At 37.3% G+C, this 20,739-nt stretch overlaps 1 protein-coding gene across 14 annotated transcripts in view; it reads right to left on the bottom strand.

Moving 5' to 3' along the window:
* Rbfox1 (RNA-binding Fox protein 1) overlaps positions 1-13,802 on the bottom strand; it is an 886,300-nt gene extending 872,498 nt beyond the window's left edge. For 12 of the 14 annotated variants that reach the window (XM_083136853.1, XM_083136859.1, XM_083136855.1 and 9 more), the window contains exon 1: positions 13,373-13,802. In XM_083136853.1, coding sequence (XP_082992979.1) covers positions 13,373-13,498 — 126 coding nt within the window. In that variant the 5' untranslated portion in view covers positions 13,499-13,802. The remainder of the gene's footprint in view (positions 1-13,372) is intronic. The other 2 variants (XM_083136867.1, XM_083136871.1) reach the window with 1 other exon arrangement.
* Positions 13,803-20,739: the final 6,937 nt, after the last annotated feature.

Genomic DNA, 20,739 nt, shown 5'->3' with positions numbered 1-20,739 from the left:
AGGTTAGCATTTGATTAGGTTCTTTAAGGGCAGAATACTTAATTTTAAGTATTTTTACAAATTTTCGTCAATTTTATTTTTTTGTGAAATCATCTCCTCGTTTCTACCCTCCTTTTTTTTAATTACCCTTAACATCGATAAATATTATGCATCAAAAACATCTGAAAAATGTAATTTTAAAATTCCCATTACAAGCATAAAATCTGTGCAGCAGGCAAAGTACAAATTTAATCATTCAAGATAGGTGTCAAACCAGTGATCAAAGTATGGGGAACATGATGCTATCCACCATAAAGCATCCATCCCAAGCTAGAATAATTTGCATAAGCAATCCCCATGTACTGTATTGTCTCCATTTCAATCCCCATCCCACCTATCATCACAGTCACAAAGCATCTCCCAGCTAGGAATTTCCATTTCAAGTGCTGCAAACTAAATATTAAAGTCACACATTTTTCCAATTGTTTCTGTTAATCTCGAACTCTCTTGTACATAAAGACATTAAAACATACTAACAGACAGAGATGTTTACTTACATTTACAAAAAAATGTAAATGTACACTGTTCACAAACAAAATATTGTGTTTAATGCCCCTTGACATTAACAACATATAACTTACAAAACTTTACTATTCCACCAGAGCAAGAAAGGAAATAAATTGTCACCAATTTATTCTTTCCTGCCATGATGAAGAATCTAGGTGAATTTCAAAATCTGGACTAAAATTAAAGTGTGTTGTGACTTTGGTCTAACTCAAATTGTTGCATATATATTTATTTCTTTATAGCATTCCTCCTCACACATACAGTTACTTTAATGTTCTTTCCTCCCCAAGAATAAATATTTTTAGTGAGAGATTTGTAGTTAGGTGCTGAAGTCAAAGATGCAGTTTTTTGACATTACAAGCTAAATTTTGGATGCGACTTATGCATAAACACGAACTAGGGTGACTTTTTTGAGAGTACAATTGATGAAGTTTGTTTACAGTACAGAGAGGTTAATCAAAAGTGAAAAGTGGCATCTGACCTGGCTATTATACTCACTCAAGTATACAGGAGAGAGAGTACATGATTTGCACAGGGACAAAATTCAATTAAATGGAAACGAAAATTTAATATAAGAATAATTATCTTTTTCACCAAGAACTTTAAGTCTGGCTTGAATATTTACTTACTTTAATCAAACTGTTCAAATATTTTACAGAGATGTTTACCAGAAAAAAGGCCTTTCTATGTATAAAAAATATATCTATATGTGTGGTGCTAAAAAACATGCAGGTAATTTTAAGCATGTTTTTAAAATTAAAAATCGATTTAAATAAAAAAAATGATCAACAATGATTTTTTAAAATAAAAATCATGAGTTTTATCCACCCTAGGTGTAACTTATAGCCAGGCAATTACTATGCAAATACACAGCATCATTTACACAATATAAAATAAATTTTATTTTTAATCCTGAAGGAGATTAAGTACCACATGGTTTGTCTTCTATTTTAATGTGTACAGAAAGGTTTGAGCACTTTGAATCAGTCGTTCAGCATATCCAAATTTATTGATAGTGTTCCATTTAACTGAAAGTATTAAAATTCAAAATTCCAATTTGGTGCAAGTATATTTGCCACTTGAAAAGTCCCACTGCAAGGTGGTTGGTCGACAGTGGTTAGACTATTCAGGTTTGACAATTTTATTAAGACTATGTGCATGCGCACATGGGCTTTGAACAAGAGAACCATAAACCAGAACCAACAAGAGTGGGTCTCTGGATGGCTATAAGACAATATTAAAGCAAAACATTCAAGGATAAATTATCCAAATTTCAAGGGCTAATACATTATAGAGTTTCTGTTAATTCAATACGTACACAAGTACATGTATCATTGTTCTTGGTTCTGCTGGATCCTCTACAGGGACAACCTCCACCTTCCCCAACATGTCTACGGGCATTAATAAGCATGCATGATACAGACCTCTGCTATAGTTTCAATTGCTGCGGATTTGCAATAGCCAAAATTTTCATACGAATATTTAATTCAGGGTCAGTAGACAAGAAATAGCTAAACTCCCAAGCCATGGAGTTACTTTCTACATCCGAGTTTCTTTTTAAGTTCACTTTATGCACGGAAAGGCTAATCGTGACTGGACCTACAGTTTAAAGTGGGATCCAAACCACTATGCACCTGCACCAGATATCGAAGCCAAGACCCACTCCTTGATACAAGGAGACATTACCACTAGAGTAAAGCCAAGCTAACTCCTGGTGCAGGACCTGTCTTTATGGCAGTGACCCACTGTTGCCGCATTTACCTAGAAAGAAACTTGCAGTAAATTAGGTTTACCGCTGCCCCCTTAAGGGCAACAAGCAGCAACCTTAAAATCCCCCCTCCACGAAGCAGCCAACAGGGAAACAGAATTTTGTCAAAATAACCATTCTGTGAATGGGAGCTGGCGAGGTTCAGGAATATGCCATCCCAGAGACTATTTTCCCATATTTGAAAATTAAAGATAAGTTAACAAGAGTGGATTGCAATACACACACACACACGATCTCCAGATCCATATAAATTTCAAGATAGAATGAAATTATTCTCTTTAATACACAGGCAGAGAGGAGGGGGGAAAAATATGTCCTGTTAACTGGTATCTGCAAGATCTTGAACATTTTGGAACATCATATTTATTAGTTTTTGAGATATTGACAGCCAGACAGGTTGAATATGTAGATTATTACCCTACAATTTGTTATTTCCATTGGTATTTCATGCGAGATTGAAAATGATTCTAGTGTATTGGATGATTATTGCAATTACTTTCCCTCAAAACACTGACAGATTTATTTTACTGTGCTTCTCTGCCACTTGTGAAGATTAGGATAAGTGATGATATGATGAAACTGATGAAGGGACACTCACAAAGTATACCCATGTCCAGGCTGAAATTCAAACCCAGGACCCCTGCCGTCATAGCGCATAGTGCCCCTCAGCCACAGAAATCAGCATCTGCTGCCTGTGGTAGGGGTGCAATCATCATGGTTTGGCTACTCTGTAGTATACACATTGATCTTATACCCTACTAGAATACATTGTGGCTGCCCCTGAAGCAATTACAAAGTTGGTAACGGTTTCTCAAAAACTGTCGTTCAACATTGGACTGAATATTTACCTATAATACACCTACAAAAGTATCGCACATATATTCCAAAAGTTACAATTTTGCCAACAATTTCAATAATAAATGAAATCAAAATCAATCTCTGAAGAATAGATAAAATGTCAATGAAAACAGTATGAAAAAAAATATTAATTTACTTATTTTTCAGAATTCTTCAACTTCTCAACCTTAATGGTTACAATGACAATGCATGATAAATGGAGAATAAACACCATAGAGCACTCTTACCAAGATTTCAAACTAAAACTCTATTTGACAAGAGGCCAACTATAGAGGATGATAATTCTACAGAAGCACTAAAAGTGCACAAAAATATGATTTTCAGTACATTAGAAATATTCACAAACAAAACTTCTGACATGTTGGATTAATGGAAGTTCAGAAACCAATATTGTAACAAATTTTTAATTTTTTTTCGAAGCATCACACAAATACATGGAGACAATGTTGAAACGATCGAGCTAGAATTTTCATACATTTGGAATTCTGAAACTTGAGTGAAACAGGATTTATTCTCAGAATCTTAGCCCACCCGCGACCCCTCCATTATCACTTCTGCTGTCATCTTTCCAGCGTCACAAGGAATATAGACTGAAGATTCCCTTATGATTGTCCCAAAATTCCCTTTCCAGCTTTTAAATTCCCTGTCCGATAAAGTCGAAAATCCCCCTTGATAGGAGTTCAAACCTAGGATCTCCAGTTTTGTAGCACATTACGTTCACGATTGAGGTTACAATCCAAGCACCAGGCTAAGTTTTTAAAAAGAATAACTGGTTCCACACCTTTCAAAATTCCAAAGATTTAATTTTAAAGTCAAACAACAAAAACTTTATGACTAAAATTTCCATCTAACTTTTAAAGCTTTTCTCTTGAAGGTATCTAAAGATTAATGACGAAGTATAATAATTGTGCATTTCAGTACACACTGTATGAAACGTAAAAAAAAAAAAAAATTGTGCTGGATATTCACTCATCTGTTGGATTGAATAAGCCTCCTCAAGGATATAACAATAATATAATAATAATTATTAGTAGTATTATTATTATGAAATTTTAATTATTATTGTGCAATTATTGTTATTATTTCTATTATTAAAATTTCTGGCGACGCCCATGGAAACAATTATGAATGAACCCCCCCCTCCGAAATTTTTTCCTGCCTACGGCCATGAGAAAGAGTATTGACATTATATTAAATTAATATTCTTGAAAGCCCGCAAAGAAATGGATGAGCACCCCTGTGTAAGATCACATTATTACTATAGGATGCGGAGCTGTAGAAGCTCATTTGGTATAGTATCTGGCTACCATGCACAAGACCTGGCTTCGAATCTCGGGGTAGGTGTACTTTGGCGCTGTACACAAGTTCAGACTCCAAAACTGGATTTGCCTTACTTCCTTTCAATAAACATCTAATATCACTTTATTGATGAACAGTTCTTTTGTCTTTTTGTACTTTTTCACAAAGCACAGATACTACTTTAATGGTACCCCTGATCCATGTTTTTACATGCCGAAGGATACTGTAAAAAAAAAAAAAGTAATAATTGAAAATAACGGGGTGTGAATTGCAGAGGTCAGATTCCGACTTTTGGTAATCCCAAGCAGAAGAGAAATTCCAAAAAATCTTATTTAAAAGAGGCTAATTCTTGATATTATCTGCACTATAAGTGTCTGATATTGCTTGAAATTAACAGTTTTTATTCACATGACATGGCATTACAGGAGTGGAAAATACTGCTTTATTTGACCAAAACAAATAATAAAAAATAAAAATAAAACCTCAGTGCTCGCACTAAGGTAATGAAATTTGGAGTCATTTGATTCCCATGGTGTAATATTTGTATGATATCAAATTTTGGGGAGTCAGAATTCTTGAGGCACTGATATCAAACCAAAACATCCATTTTGTTCCTTTCAAAAAGTATTTTGTTCTTGTTTTATTTATGTACACTAAAATGTAGAAAAATAATTATTAAGGTGTTTAATTTATTTGTTACTTATTACTATGGGCATGTTATGGCCACATTCCACTAAAATACATTCACAGCAGCACTCTTGTTAAAGTTTTTCCTTCGATTACCAATATTTGGTGCTGAATGTCAGGATGATCAAAGTTGTAATCCTCATGCACTGAGAAATCATTCCAGTAATATTTAAATTAGTTTGTTTTGACAAGAGAAAACCCAACGTCTAGTAATCGCACTGCAGGAGGGCAAGTAACTCTACTGAACTGACCAATGCGCAGTTGATTTTTCCTGAGCAAACTGTCCGTGCTTTACAGTAAAGAAATGGACACGAGTTAAATGGCCCAAAGATAAGAATGCTTGTAATAAACAGTGCTATGACTGTAGTACACAAGTCTCACCTACTAGTGCAACGATTTGCTACTTTATACACCATTTTCTTCCAAGGTGAAATTCGACCGACATTATTTCATTGTTTTTAAGCAAGTTCATTGTTCTCTTACTTCATACAATTAGTCTTTTAGGTTTGTAAGTTAATTATATTTCTAATTAATTTTACATAACATTAAATGAGTGCAACAAAATTGTGCTGTATAAATTACACAGTACTACTAAATTCGTTGAATAACCAATTCTGCACCAAAAAAATGAATTGTCACATGACATCCAGCAGAGAAGTTCAAAATATGTGCGTAAATTATGCACAAATACACATTAGTGCAAGCCTTGGAAACTGACCAAATACTGATTAGTGATAAGTTATCATCTTCAAAAGAAAACTGGGATTTAATTTAAAAAATATGTCATTTGGCCTCCAAATCCCCTTTTGCACATTTCTATTGAACACAAAATTAATGTATTTATGAAGATTAAAATTTGTTTTCAATATTGTACAAAAACATTTAATGTAAAAATATTCCAAATTAAAGATAATAATTTTGAGAACAAAATATCATTACTGGAAGGAAAACTTGTCATTATTGCAATTTTATTTTTGTGGATAATAGAAGATAGAGTAACACCTCATTAATCCGGACTAATGGGGGATAAGTTGATCAGTTTAATGAAAGTAGCAACAAAACATGTTTATTATGGTGTATTTAAAGGGCATAGGCCTAAATACACTATACAGTACAGTACAAAGTCTGCGGGAAACAGAATTTCATCAGTGGTTGACTGCCTTTTCTTTGAGAAGTTCTCTTGTTGACTTCTAGCCACATTTAAAACCTTGCTTTTTTTTTGCCTGTCCGGATTAAGCAAAATTTGGCTTATCGGGTCTGGATTAACGAGGTTTTACTGTATTAAAAAACTCTTTCTCAATAGTTTTCTGCCCTGCTTCTGTGTGCATTTTTCTTACCGATTCCTTGCATTGCTTTAATTTACAAGTGAAAATTACAGTTACAGGAAGGATTTGAAAGCACAGCTCCAATGTTAGTGCCTCTCTTACTATGCTGTTTTTGTGTTGTGTATTGTATTTGAACGAAGCAATGTTATCTTTCCCAGCAGCCTTCTTGTTCCCCCCAAAATGCAGTAGCAAAAACAAGAAAATCACAAAATGCTGTACTTGTAATGTTGTCACTTAGCATTGCTTTTCTGCCACTTTTGGCAAATCGCAGTCATGAGAATTGAGTGATGATTAGATGAAATTTATGACATGACATTCAGAATGAATGCCAATGCATACGGCAGGACTTGTACCTGGGAACTTTGATGGAGAGAGTAGGGATGCCAAATTTTGAAAAACATTGGGTGGGCTCAAACACTTGAGCAATAAGTTCACAAAAATAATCTCATAATCGTCCCATCCTAACACCAGGCAAAGTACTCTTTGTGACACTGGGAGGTTTCATGGGAACTGAATTCTATTCAAGCATGTTTCAAGTTAGAAACTACAAAAAATTAAACAAGGCTTCCCTTTGATGAAAAAAATAGTTTTTTTTTTTTTATCTTAGCTTCCTTGCATACTTTACATAACACTATTTTTTTTTAATATTATTGTAAAACAATCCACAGAGGTTTGCCCTGAAATGAGTTTTGAAAAAGTGTACCACCACCAGCATTCTTTGTTTCCCTTTATAACATCACACTACCCCGAATTAGTTGAAGACAAACTTGGCAAATCAGTAATAGCCTATTTCCAAACTAAATGAATTTTAAATCTGCAGTATCGGAAAGCTGGGCGAGAGTATTGTCCATTCACGGTAATTTGATTTCATATTTTATCCATGACACTGATTTCAAACCCAAACTTGCTTCAGTCCCGCACTGTGGATGTGTGGAATAAGGAGTCATGCTTTGGGCTCTGGCTACGAGACACGTGCAGGTTAGTCTCTCCTAGGGGAAGCATAAGTATTTCTCTCTCGGAATTTCAGCCTGTGTATGGCACTAACGACCACCTACCATTGTGAGGAAATTGGGGAGCTACCAATGAGTAACATAACTCGGTCATGGAAACCTACAACGACTGGGGGTTGTGCTGACCACACATCACCCTGTAACTGTTGTGGCACAGGTTATTATTATAAACTTTCTTCAACAGATTCCTTCCTTGTGAGTTGTGTTTGGTAAACCCCACTTCTCCCCCACCCAAGAAAATCGACACTCATTCACTGTTGCAGCCATGCCATGCATCAGATCAGCTGGGCAAACATTCTGGCACATCAAAAACAACAAACACAAACCACCTGACTAGTGCTAGGAAAGAGGAATAAAGTGCACACCAACAATGCATCACTTATTTCCTAAACATTTCTGTAATTTACTGATTCCAAAGCAATCCACGAATCACAGGCACCAGACACAGAATCACAAACTGAATTCATGAAAACAAAAAACTACAGACTTTAATATTTTTTTAAAAAAAGAAGAAACTGACGTTTACTGACCATTTTCCAGCCCCAGCAGATATTGGTCTACAGTACTTCAGAGTCTAAAGAATATGTTTGCATTTTAATTTCATGCATGTAGAATATATGTACAAAAGCCTTCGAGAAAGGAAGAAGTTTGTTTTTACATGACACACAGAGCAATACAAAGCCACAGTTTTGTTACATGAGTAAAAATTGACACAAGGTAACTGCTAAGAAAAACTACGGATCCACGATTTCAAGACACATTGAAAAGGTGTGACAGTCCTCTCCAAAGATTATAACAATTTCTCTAGATAGCTGCTACTTTTTAATGGTTTGGGCATATGTAGTTCATGTTCAATTTGTATGTGTCACAATTGTACATCACATATTTATACCGCAACAATAGAATGGATTAAATAATGAAAAAGAATGGCAATAAAAATCCATGCCTAACTTGAGATTCAGAGTGGATTACTGAATTTCCTTTATTTTATTTTATATAATTTTTATCCCACTCTTGGCTAATTGAACTGGAATTTCATGCATGAACTCATGCTTGGGCCGAGACTTGAACATGGAACTTTACGGAAAAAGAAAAACTTAGTACATCATTCAATGTGGTTGGTCATGGATGCGACAAGCTACAAACACACTGTTTCTGGTCTGCAAACTTCGGACAGATTTCAGCATTCTTCTTGTGGGAAAAGAAAGAAGAAGGTATAACTCTTTTCATGCACATTAAATATTATTCAAGTTTTTCGCATAATATTGAAAACACTATTATTAATAAGAACTGTGCTTGCAGATTACCTAACTATTAATTTGCTCAAGTTTCTCCAAAGCTAAGATCTCAATGATCCATAACATTGGTCATAAATAACTTTAAAAAATGGTCTAACGACTGGTACAAAAGAGTTAAATTTTTTGTTGACCCAATCAAATAGTTAATATAAACTGGCTTTTTGAATCCACCAATCTGTATTACATTATACTCAATTTCTATCAAAGCTATTTCTTTCTTTCTTTTAGTTTATGACATCATTCCATTTGAACTTCAGTTCAAATTATCATGTAAAGGCTTTCTGTAATTAACCTCCACTCCCCTATCTGCATTTATGCACTCTATCAAGTAAAAAATCACATAAGCAGAAAATGTTGGCCTGGGGAGGGGGGTGTTTGGTCGAGCCTTGGGGTTAGCTAGGGGGATGCCTTGCAAACATTTTGCTAACTGAGGGGATACCATCACCCCCTCACTTTGAGCACTGCTTCTAATAATAAATAATAAAATATCTACATTTCTTGTGATGCTTCACTCACATATGAAACAAGAAGTTCTAGGTTTAATTCTATGTAAGAAGGCATGACTGTTCCTTCATCAATCTATTTAATCAGTTCATCTTACATCCTTGCCAGCCCAATTATGCAAGGAGGCAGAATGTGACACAAAATAACTGAATATTAGGTAATGGTTCCGAATGTCTAATGCTCTATTTTAAAGTTTCATAGGAGTATTAGGAAGTGCTTTAGAATACTGGTAACGATTGTGGGAGTAAGTTTGTGAGCAGGCTTACTTGGTCGCCTGTTGACTAGGACTAGTTTTCATGCGAGGCTCGAAGGAGTTTCGTGATCAAGATTTTACGTGATCTGATGTTAAATCATTTTTTGATGTTATTTTTATGTTAAGAGCAATAAACCTGACCTGCCTAACAACAAAAGCAATTAGCGATAAACTACCCCTTTACACCTAGGGTTACCAGACGTCCGGATTTTCCCGGACATGTCCAACATTTTAGCCTTATGTCCGGCGTCCGGGAGGAATTTGAAAAATATTATAAATGTCCTACATTTTGAGCATCACATAATATTAATTAGGAAAATATGTAACAGAAAAAATCATGCAAGTTACAAGTCTATGGACTGTGCTTCCAAACTCAATAGTAAAATATATTTCGATTCAATCATTGGCCAAAAAGAAAAAGTTTGTCCTGCTATTAACCAAACGGGAAAACGGAAGCAATTAATGAACAAAGTTTTGGGACCACATTCTGATAACGTCACTGTTCAATGCCTGAGTAGAATTTTTTGCCTTAGGGTTTATACTGATGGAACAAGGTGTTGTTATTCAATATTCAATATAATTTGATTGTAAAGCAGGGTTATATAGAGCGAAGTTATTCAGGGTGTCTGCCAGTCAAGAAAGTCGTGGAAGTCAAGAAAAAGTAAAGAAATAAAAAAGAAGTCATTTAAAAGGCAATAAAGTATTCTTGAGGTCAAGAATTTTTACTATCATAATGACTGATTGGTTGATTTAGTATATATTACTTCACATTTCTCTGTCCCTCTGGCTAATCGCGAAGATGAGGATGAATGGTGGTAAGATAAAATGGATGAAGGGACAGTCACGAACATATAGGGACAACCGACACAAGCCCCACATAAGATTATACTGGCTGTGTGTCCAGACGCCAAAGCCTCGCTTGTCTGCCAAACACAGTTCAGGATGCATTAATACGAGAAAGCAGATCTAATTCTCTTCTTAAATTCAGCTTCAGTTTTCATCTTAACTGGCCCTTTGGTAGGGGTTTTCATTAAATAAATATGTATTTTCTTAATTACTAATTTCCAACTTTATCTAAGTAGGGGTCGAATAAATAAACGTTAAGAAAAACTGGAAAAAGGTCTAGAAAAGTCCAGAAAAAGTCAAGATTTCTGGATTTGTTATTTTTGTAGACACGCTGTTATTGAACTAAAAACTACCCAAGATGAAACTTCTGGAACTATTTTAAATTACGGTAAATGCTGAATATTTGTTTGCCATTACAGGCCATAATTCAAATGTTGAGAGAGTACTTTCATTACAATCAGCACAACCGACTCACGAGAGAAATTATTTTTTCATAATGTCTGTAAAATATTTGGTACTGGTCCCTATAATTTCAAAGAGTTTGACTGTCCACCCTAACATAAATAATAAATATAGTTTGACTAAACTTGAAATTTTAATAAGAATTGTCTCCTCTGAGAAGGACCACTTAAATCATGTAGTAAGGTAAGAGGTGCATTGATTAGTATGATTACAAGTTTTGAAATTTTACATTTAAAAATGCATTAAGAATTCATTTTTTTGAAACTGAAAAGTGTCAATTTTCAACTACTTTCTAACGTGTTCTATAGAAATATGTATTATTTATTGGGAATGTTTTGTGTCCTACATTTTGACTTAATGTCCTATATTTTGGGTCAGCATGTCCTACATTTCCCTTACAGCGATCTGGTAACCCTATTTACACCCCTGCACATAATGTGGATACCAGCAGTGCTCCGGATCAAAGACAACAGTAAACGAAGGAGCGCTCACAAACAAAGAATCATGTAGGACTATATGGAAGGGACAAAATTGCTCTTCACACAAAAATGCAGTAAGTAAACACTGACACTGATGTGTTAACAGACATAATTAGAAATTGAATCATGTAAAAATTGCCTGTCCACCATAATAAATTCAGACTTAAACAATCGGAACTTGGGCCGTTAAAGAGATTATCTGGCCCAAGTTCCTTTTGTTTTATTGCGATTTCATCATGCTACGAATGCAATTTTTACATGGTTCAATTTTGATGTACCGTTAATACATACTGCGAAGTTTTAGCGATTACTTAAGGTTTTGTTCAATATATGCTTTCGTGGTTAGGTTAGGCAGGCTAGGTTTGGTCCCCTTAGCATTAAAATAAAGTCCCTAAATGCATTCTACTAAGGTTCCAATTTACTTCTACATTCATTTTTACGATATTTACTGTCGCTTGTCGACGGAGAATATCTTGTCCATGAGAAGTGTGTAAGGTAATTTTAAAGTTGTTTTTTTTTTCAACATAAATAACTTTCTTTGAGTCCAAACAGTGCTCATTACTTTAAGGAACATTGAAATTTCGTGTGACAATGATTTCCAAAATTCTACGATAATTAGTCTTTGTGTTAGGAGAAATCATAAAACAATCTGAACCGTTACCCATTATCTCTCTTAGTTTTAACACAGCAATCCATGTTATCATGCATCTTTTAATGAGTCAATGTAGCCTGCATTTCTTTCTCTATTCTAAGTTGTGTAAACTGATGCACTGGTGAGGAAATGGGCATGCTTTTGACATGGATATCAAGGATTCATTTATGTTTATTATAATCATCTCGACCCCATAAGAAGTAATGCCCAAATTGTTCAGACATACATGTAACTATGTGAATTAGTAATCTCCACAAAAATGCAAGAAAATTACATTTAACGCCTACAACTATTTAGACTTTGAAAATAAGCTTTCATAAAACAGTCAAATATATGTAAACAAAAAAAATATGGTTATTGACAGCTGAGTGGTCAAGGTAATAAAATTTAATAATAGAAGACTGGCTTCTATTCTTTGTGGAGGGTCACAGTCACTTTAAAATTCGTCAGTGCAATAAATTTTCCAAATTATAAATGGAAATAGAACTGATACATTTCGTATCTACAAATGTAAACCGAGGAAGAAAATATGGTAACAGTACAGTTACCGAAAATATGAATATAAGCTTCACGTAAATATCCATTAAAGGCCGAAATAACATGGAAATATATATTCCACCAAGGAAGCAGACACCTCTCTCTCTCTCTCTCTATGTGTTTTGATTACAAATAAATCAACGTCATTATAAGAAATTAGGGAGCAAGTCTCGATAATTTCCAACAAATGTTTGTAATCGATATCAATGGAAAGTGAAAATCAGACTAGAAATAAACATTCTCTTTCTATTATTTATACTGGACTACGCTTAAGACCTTCATAAACTACCTCAAATTAACACTTCTAAGTTCAATTCCGGTAACTTGAATATTGAAAATTAAACAGTCTTCGTGTCTAAATCTAAGATGTAATGCTGGTTCAGACGATCAATTTGTTTATATTCTACAGCAGACATTGCAAAATCGGAGATTAATTCCAGAATATGCTAATAGCTTTTGTTTAACTTCTTCATATAAATGAAACATTAATTTTTATCCTACAATCACAGAAAAGAAGAGCCTGTGCTGCAACTGGCTTGCTACGAAGGCCATGCTGTCAAGAAGCAACAAAAATAACATCGCGTTATCGATTTCATTTTTCAGTCCTTAACTCTGCGCTCATATTTTCGGATTCTTCCGGAAATATTCAATAAATATAAAAATCATAGCATATAACCCCATTAAAATATGAATAAATAATTGCTACACTGACAAACAAGCAATCTCTAGATGAAAGACACCGACCGCAAGCGGCAAAGCGTTACACAAACAGCACAGCATCGGCAAATTTCACGTACGGGGCACACGTTCAAGGGTACACAAGAAACATGACGTGTGTCCTTCCTTACCGTTTGGCCGGTTCCGGGGGCACAGGTCTGACCATTCACCATGCCCAGTGTGTCCAGGACATCTGATTTCACAGACATTTCACTTCTGTTGGTTTGGATTCCTTGCTCCACGCTACCGCCGTTCATTGCAAGCACAGACACCTCTACAAATAGCCGTATAAGCAGGCGTCGATCCAGACCAAGCAACCACCGACTGACAGAATCCTGCGATTCTGCGCTGTTCACTGTGCAAGACGACTCGCTACTGATTTCGTCAACTCGAAATGCTTACCTTTCGGCACTCTTTGATGCACTACTTCACAATTGACTGCAAAGTTGATGCTCGTGATCTCTTATCAGTAGCTCGAATGCAGGAATGATAATAACAAAAACAAAACAGTATGAATTGGGATTGATTTTAACCTTGTACACCACTCGCAAGCAATCATAAAGTGTGTGTGTTGCCCGGATGAAAGCATGGAGTTAGCCTCTCTCGAGGTGCAACGAAATTCAGCCATGCATTATTTTTATTAAACAATTTCTATCTCAGTGCCAAACATTTCCCTTGTTGAAGTGAAACGAGAATAGAATTGATCGTACAATTTCTGCAAAAATAAGTAAGCTTTGAAAGTAAGAACGCTTTCTTTCATTTACCGGCACTTGTTTTGATACGTAACTGGACTGTATGTGTGACGTCAACAAGCGGGCATGAGCACTGGTTAGGGGCGTATTTGTAACAAACTTTTATTATTTTTTTTTATCTTCATGTCACTGAGCATTGCACTGCTAGACGATTTGAGATTAATCTGAAACCCCTCTTCTAAATATCAGTGGCGTAGCATGGGCATTTCGGGTGGGAACGCGAAGTCCGAAGGAAGGGTCGGTTCTTTTTGCTTAATAATTTACTTATGGTATTAGTCGCCACAGGTATTGTTTATTTGACTGAAGTCAGCTTGGTTTTCAATAAAACATCATCCATGCATGTTTTAGCTAGAAAATGAGAAGCCTCACTATGCAACAAATGTTTTGAACTCTGGTGTCTTATACCCTTTTTTATATTTTTCGGCATGACGCAAGTCATTAAAAAACCTACCTGAATCACAAGCGCCTCTGAACAACAGTAGACGTCATTGTTGTGGATGATCCAACTACTGATTGATTTGCTTTATTTTACTTCGCCTTTCTACCACTTTTGGTTAATCGCGAATATGAATATGAGTGATGGCACTCAGAAAGAACACCCGTGCTCACGCCGGGATTCGAATCAGTGCCCTCTGTCGTCTTGGCGCGCTGTGCAAAACACTCTGACATGGATGGGGGTGGATGATCCAACTATCATACACTCTACTGACGTAATAGTGCCGATTAGTAATTCAGACCACTGTTTATTACATCTTGAGAATGCTGATAAACATTTTAAAATAATTTTGTCCAGAGACCATTCGATGTTAAGAGTTTAAATGAATGCTAAACATTTCCATTGACACAAAATTAAGCAGTTAGATAATAACGAAAAAATAATTTTAAAAAAAATAGTTTTGCGGGTTAAGTGGTAGAGCAGCCACAGGCTGAATTTCTACCACGAGGACTTCACCAACTTATTTGACAAGAACTGTGTTGATCTTTTAGTGTTTAATGCACATCGCTGTTCGTGCGATAAATTATACAATACAGTGGCCATTAAGAAGTGGTATATTTGAGATTGGTAAAGTTACATCAGTCAATATTGCGTATTGTAGAATCACATAGCACGAGGGTAGAAATTCTACCGCTGCCGTCTGCTTCAGAAGGCAGGAAGGGTCACATGAACCAATCACGTAGCCAGCCCTCTGCTCTATACGCTGACGTACGAGAGAGCATTTGCTCGCGTGCTGTAGAGATCCAAGCTTTCCCTTCAGATGGACAGCAAGGAATATAGATAGAGTCCTTTACGCCGAACCTGCCCGGCGTCCGGCCAGGAAAGGCATTGGAAAAAAATACTAGAACGAACGTTGTAAGCGGATCTCGAAAAATAGCTATTTTAATGTCATGAAGGTCAAACATATATGAAATTAGTCAAGTTTTACTTTATATTTACAGCATTTACGGATTTTTTAAAATTTTAAATCAGGGAACGCCGGGCATACTATAACGCTACGCCACTGCTAAATGCACACATTACTATTACAGTTACTTCGCTAGTTAACACGTCACTAAATAAACTATACTCTGTCCGCTTCGGCGGCCGAGCGCATTTATTTTCATAATGTTCAGCCTTCGAGCCCTGCCCACCGGAAACAAATATTCCATGATCATCAATAGGGATTGGGAGTTGATGACAGCTCATCTCTTTTTCTGAGCCTTGGAAACAATGCTAATCCTGATATCAGTCCGTTTCCCTTCAGTTAGAACCAGAAAACATAATTTTAATTTTGCATTTTTCGGCTGTTTTTTGTGCGATCCTGGTGGACCAAAATGTGTACTGTGTTGGCCTGATGTACCAAAATGTGCTTGCCTGTTGGTCCGAGCTGGTTGTGCCTAATATGTTCGATGCACGGCAAAGAAAATGATAGTACTTACTGTTGTGACAGTCAGATTTAACGTCATTATTATTATTATCATTATTATTCATGTATGTAGCGGTAAAAAGACGTGTTGATTCAAAGTGTTGAGTGTTTTAATTTGTAAGATTACATAGTTGATTTTTTTCCAAGCCGACGGGAGGAACGAGACGTTCGCGTGTGTTAAGGGCGAGCACCTGAAGGGTCACGCTATGCGTCTAAAGCTTAGGAAATTCGACCGTAATGACAAACATTTAAATATCTCGGTTTCCAACGGTCAGATTCATGTGAAACTTATACCAGCGCAGCGGCATGTGTGCAAGGACGGATGTGTGGAGTTTCGTCACGATCAAGCGACAATTACGGACGCCAGATCAAATCGGTTCTAATTGATCAGTTTGTGGACAGCGATCGCAATTGAGCTATGGGCGACAGCCAGGCGGAAGCTTAATCCACACAAGTAAACTTCGGACACGGTCCGTCCTAGTTTGGAGACAATAGAGCGTGGTGGAATAACCTCTTCGGAAGCGTCACTCCAACGTGCGCCTGGCGTCCTTTTTCAAAATCCAAATAAAACGAAGGACATGGTTTTTCGATACACAGTCTTACCGCGATCCTTGTAACGAGAGCAGCTCCGTGCTACCTCTCCATATACAGTTTTGCAGCGATTCTTGGAACGAGAGCACCTTCGTGCTACCTTTCGTGTACAGTGGACTTTGTTGTGTTGTGCGAACACCAGTGTGTGTGATAGGCAGTAAGTCTACACGAGTGCGCCTACCTCAACCGCTGGGGGAAGTTGAAGCGAAACCGTGTTTCCGTGATTACCTTACGCCATTTATAATTTTTGAGAAACGAGGAACACCGGAAACTATGGCGGGCTAGAGGGAGAAGAGAGATGAGGGCGTTACGTCGATTCGCCCGATGTCAGAAGAAGCTACGCCGATGATGCCTATCCGCCGCCATGGAGAGAGAGAGAACGTCGAACGCCGCCCTATTGATACGCCGACGATGCCTACCATCCGCCACGTTGACGCCCCGACGACGCCGACGACGCCTACCGGCCGCGACAGAGAGACGTAGAGAGAGATGTTGACGCCCCGACGACGCCGACGACGCCTACCAGCCGCGACAGAGAGACGTAGAGAGAGATGTTGACGCCCCGACGACGCCGACGACGCCTACAACGACCGCTCAGATGCGACGTCCGAACCGCGCCATACCACGGAGATCCACCGATCCCGAGAGGAAGAGGAGCCGGGGGAACTAGGTGTTTGAACCCTTTTTGCATCTTCATCGTCACGACCAAGGAAACCTTTCGCGTGGATACTATGTGTTTTCAATCGCCCATAAAGACGCCAGGATGCACCCCGGAAGCTGAGAGATGGTAAAGTATTCATCTGTGTGAACCTTAACACGTGACGGCCCGATTGATTTAGAGAACGCCCTTGAAATTCGTCGACATTTTGAAAACGCCCACTCAACTCGAACTTCATACCAAACTCCCGTCGCGCTTGTCATTTGTAATCTATTCGTCTCAGGTCAATTTTTCGTATTCCTTGTGATATTTTTTTTATGATCTTAAATTCATTGTTGTTTGTGCTCCTTTGTATTTGTTTAAAGTGCGTACTATTAGAGTAAAGCGCCGCCCGCTTAATTGCATATTCTACTTGAGGTTTGTTCATTTTTATGTGTCAGCGCTGTGTCGCTGCTAGCTATGTCCGGTCGCATATGTGATTATTTGTTAAAGTATTTGCCTGGTAATGTGAATTGCTCGTCGCGGCGAAGCCATACCGCAAATCCCGCCTGCTAGAGAGTATATGTTTGCGCCACTCAACGGAGGTTATTTGTTATGTTTGGAACCACGTGAGGTCTTGTAAAAGGAAAACGTCCGCCCACGTGAATGTAATTGCCGTTGAGACGCCTTTGTTTATACTGGTCAAGTAATGTATGGTCACCGCGCCGACTAGTTTCTTTTTTAAAAAACAAAAGGTGAACTTAAGTAAGAGCTGGCTAGGATTTAAGTAGCACTGGAGCAAAATCACAAATGACCTGATTAGACAAAAAGTAAGATAAAATTAATTGAGAATGCAATAATTAGGGCTTGTCGTCATAAAACCTGTACATGTCATGTATAATTTCTTGTGTCGATGACCCCATGAGGATTGAATCTGAGAGAGAATGTGAGAGTGCAAGTGTGGGGACCTGTAATAATTCCATTTTTGTTGGTTATGAATAGAATATACTTTTTATTTTCATGTTAATTTTGGGCTATATCATTTTCGTATGCATGTCGCTACCCGTGATTTTCAGGTACGCAGCTAGCCGCTTCCCGGCTACAGGTAAAGAGGTGGTAATTTGAAAGTACATATGTCTTTGTTTTTATTCGATATTGCTTATTACTATGCACTGTTGGTCACCGGTTCCTACACACGAACTTAACCTGTACCGTAACGCTATTTCGCTTGTCCGAGGGAGATTTTGCCGCCTCTATCTAGGTAGTGGTAGCATTTGTTTTCCCGGGCAAGGGAGGGCGTAACACACACTGTCATAGGCGGAGTTCTGGAGGGGACAGGGGGCCTTCTGCCCCCCCCAACTTAAAAAAATACTAAAAGAATAAAACACGATTAAGTTCATGACTACATTTTTGTTATGAAGCCATACCGCAAATCTTGACGTTTGGCATGATGGCATGTGCGGTAATTGCGCCGCAATAGCGGGTAGTTCTTACAAGTGGGCACTTGTGAGACGATATTTTCTGCTATGAGGCGAATCCACATCTGGTTGCGTTGATCAATGGGTCAAGGAAATTGAACAATTTAATGATCTTATACTCTGAATCAGATGTTGTTATAACAATTAACTTAGACGATTTGATTGATGTGTACAGTTTGGAGAAAGGAAAACGTAAAATGACTTTGTGTTGAGTCAACAGTTACTGTTGAGGCATCCAAAGAACCTTTTAATTTAATTTTTCTAAAATTTCTGAAGCTTACTATTGTACCGTAAATTTTTTAAAGTAATACTAGTATTGTATTAATAAAAAAATAATGAAATGCAAAATGCAATAATCGCACTGTTTTGCTTCTTTTAAAACTGACAACCAATATACTAATAAATATTTGTTTACTTAAGCGAGCAAATTTAACATTTTCAAATCTAAAAGGCCTGAAACTCAGTGTTTTTAAGTTGTTGTTTTTTAAATTTCCGGGGGAAGGCCTCCGGACCCCTTATAAGCTAGGGGATATTCAACAACCCTCAGGTACGTCATATGCTTCTCCCAGAGTCTGCCCCTCCAAAGAAAAAGCTCAAACTCCGCCCATGCTTACTGCGTGTCGCTTAATCACAAAAGCCCCTGACATCTATTGTTAACATTATCAAACATATTAATTATGATCTGAGACATCGGCATTTTTTTTACTTTTGGGTCATTTTTCAGTATTTTTTCCCGTTTTTATTGCATCTTTCCTCATTTTTTAGGCTTTTTCTTCTCCTTTCCTGCTGTTTCGTTAACTTTAAATGCATTTGCTAGTATAAATTACATATTTAAATTTCCTGCCATTGTCCTTTTAGCAAGTTCGCCATTAATCGAAAATAATTTGTTGTGGTAAACTTATTTTTCGCTCTGAAAATGAAAGCTCGATTTTTCATAAATTACAAGAGTCTACTTGAATAATTCGATAAAACCAATTGTTTGGTGGTTCAAACTACTGAAGCAAAGGGATAAAAGGAATTAAGTGTCAATGTAGGGTTTTTTATTTTTACTTCAAGGTTACATAAAATACACCTCAATGTTTATCTCCTCCTTTCAGAGTGGCCCTTGCACGATACAGTAGTCGGCCAATATCTGAAAATACGGTTGTGTTTCGCGTACATCAGTTTATATACAGGGTGAACAGAAACTATAGGGACAAACTTCAGGAGGTGATTCCTGACAGGTAAAGGAACAAAAAAGTTCATATCAACATATGTCCGGAAATGGACGGTGAATCTGCAATAAAGCAATTAGTGCCGGTACACATTACATGGCATGATTTTCATCAATGTTACAACAGGTGTCCAAAGTGGCCTCCAAGGGATGCAATGCAAGCGTCCACACGTCGCATCATTGATTGCCTCACTCGTCCCAATGTTCCAGCCTGTACCCGAATAGCGTCACAGGCTACACAGACGCGCTGTTCAAGGGTCTGAACATCAGGAACTGGCTCAGCATACACAAAACTTTTCAGATGTCCACACAAGTGAAAATCAAGGGTGTTTAAGTCCGGTGATCGAGCAGGCCATACCACAGAGCCTCCTCATCCGATCCATCTTCTGGGGAAGATGTTCTTGAGGTGTTGACCAGGCGCGGCTCGTGCATTATTTACCCGGGGGTTCACTGAAGTGATGTGACATATATTCACTTTCCGCAAAATATACTTCCTTCGCCCAACAAAAGGATGGGGGAGGGTTTAAAAGCTTTGTCAAGAATTCTTTTTATCTGGGAGTATAAGGTTTTGTTGTAGGGGTGTGCGAATAAATTTAGGGCTGAAACTACAATAAATTGTGCCTTTATGAAAAAAGTTGAGTTTTGTTGGAATATCATGGACGTCCTCAAGTAGGGGCAAGTAATATATTTTTTCCCCACGAGGAGCAAAAAACACTCCTTCATTCTGAAGTTACTGCAACGCTTTTATAATAATTACCAAAAATTACTGTGACTGAAATTAATTTATATGCGTGTAATATATAATTTTTGGTTTACATTCAATTTCCATGGGGGGGCGGCCCCCTTTTCCCCTTCCGGAAGTCCATGCTGACTAATCAGAACTGGTCCTACATTTGTTAAAGGGAAATGGCAACTAATGGCAT

The sequence above is a fragment of the Lepisma saccharinum genome, chromosome 15 (genome assembly GCF_977018435.1).
Source record: "Lepisma saccharinum chromosome 15, izLepSacc3.1, whole genome shotgun sequence".
Classification (NCBI taxonomy): Eukaryota; Metazoa; Arthropoda; class Insecta; order Zygentoma; family Lepismatidae; genus Lepisma; species Lepisma saccharinum.
The sequence above is the reverse complement of the archived record's forward strand: the minus strand, read 5'-3'. Positions and strand labels throughout refer to the sequence as shown.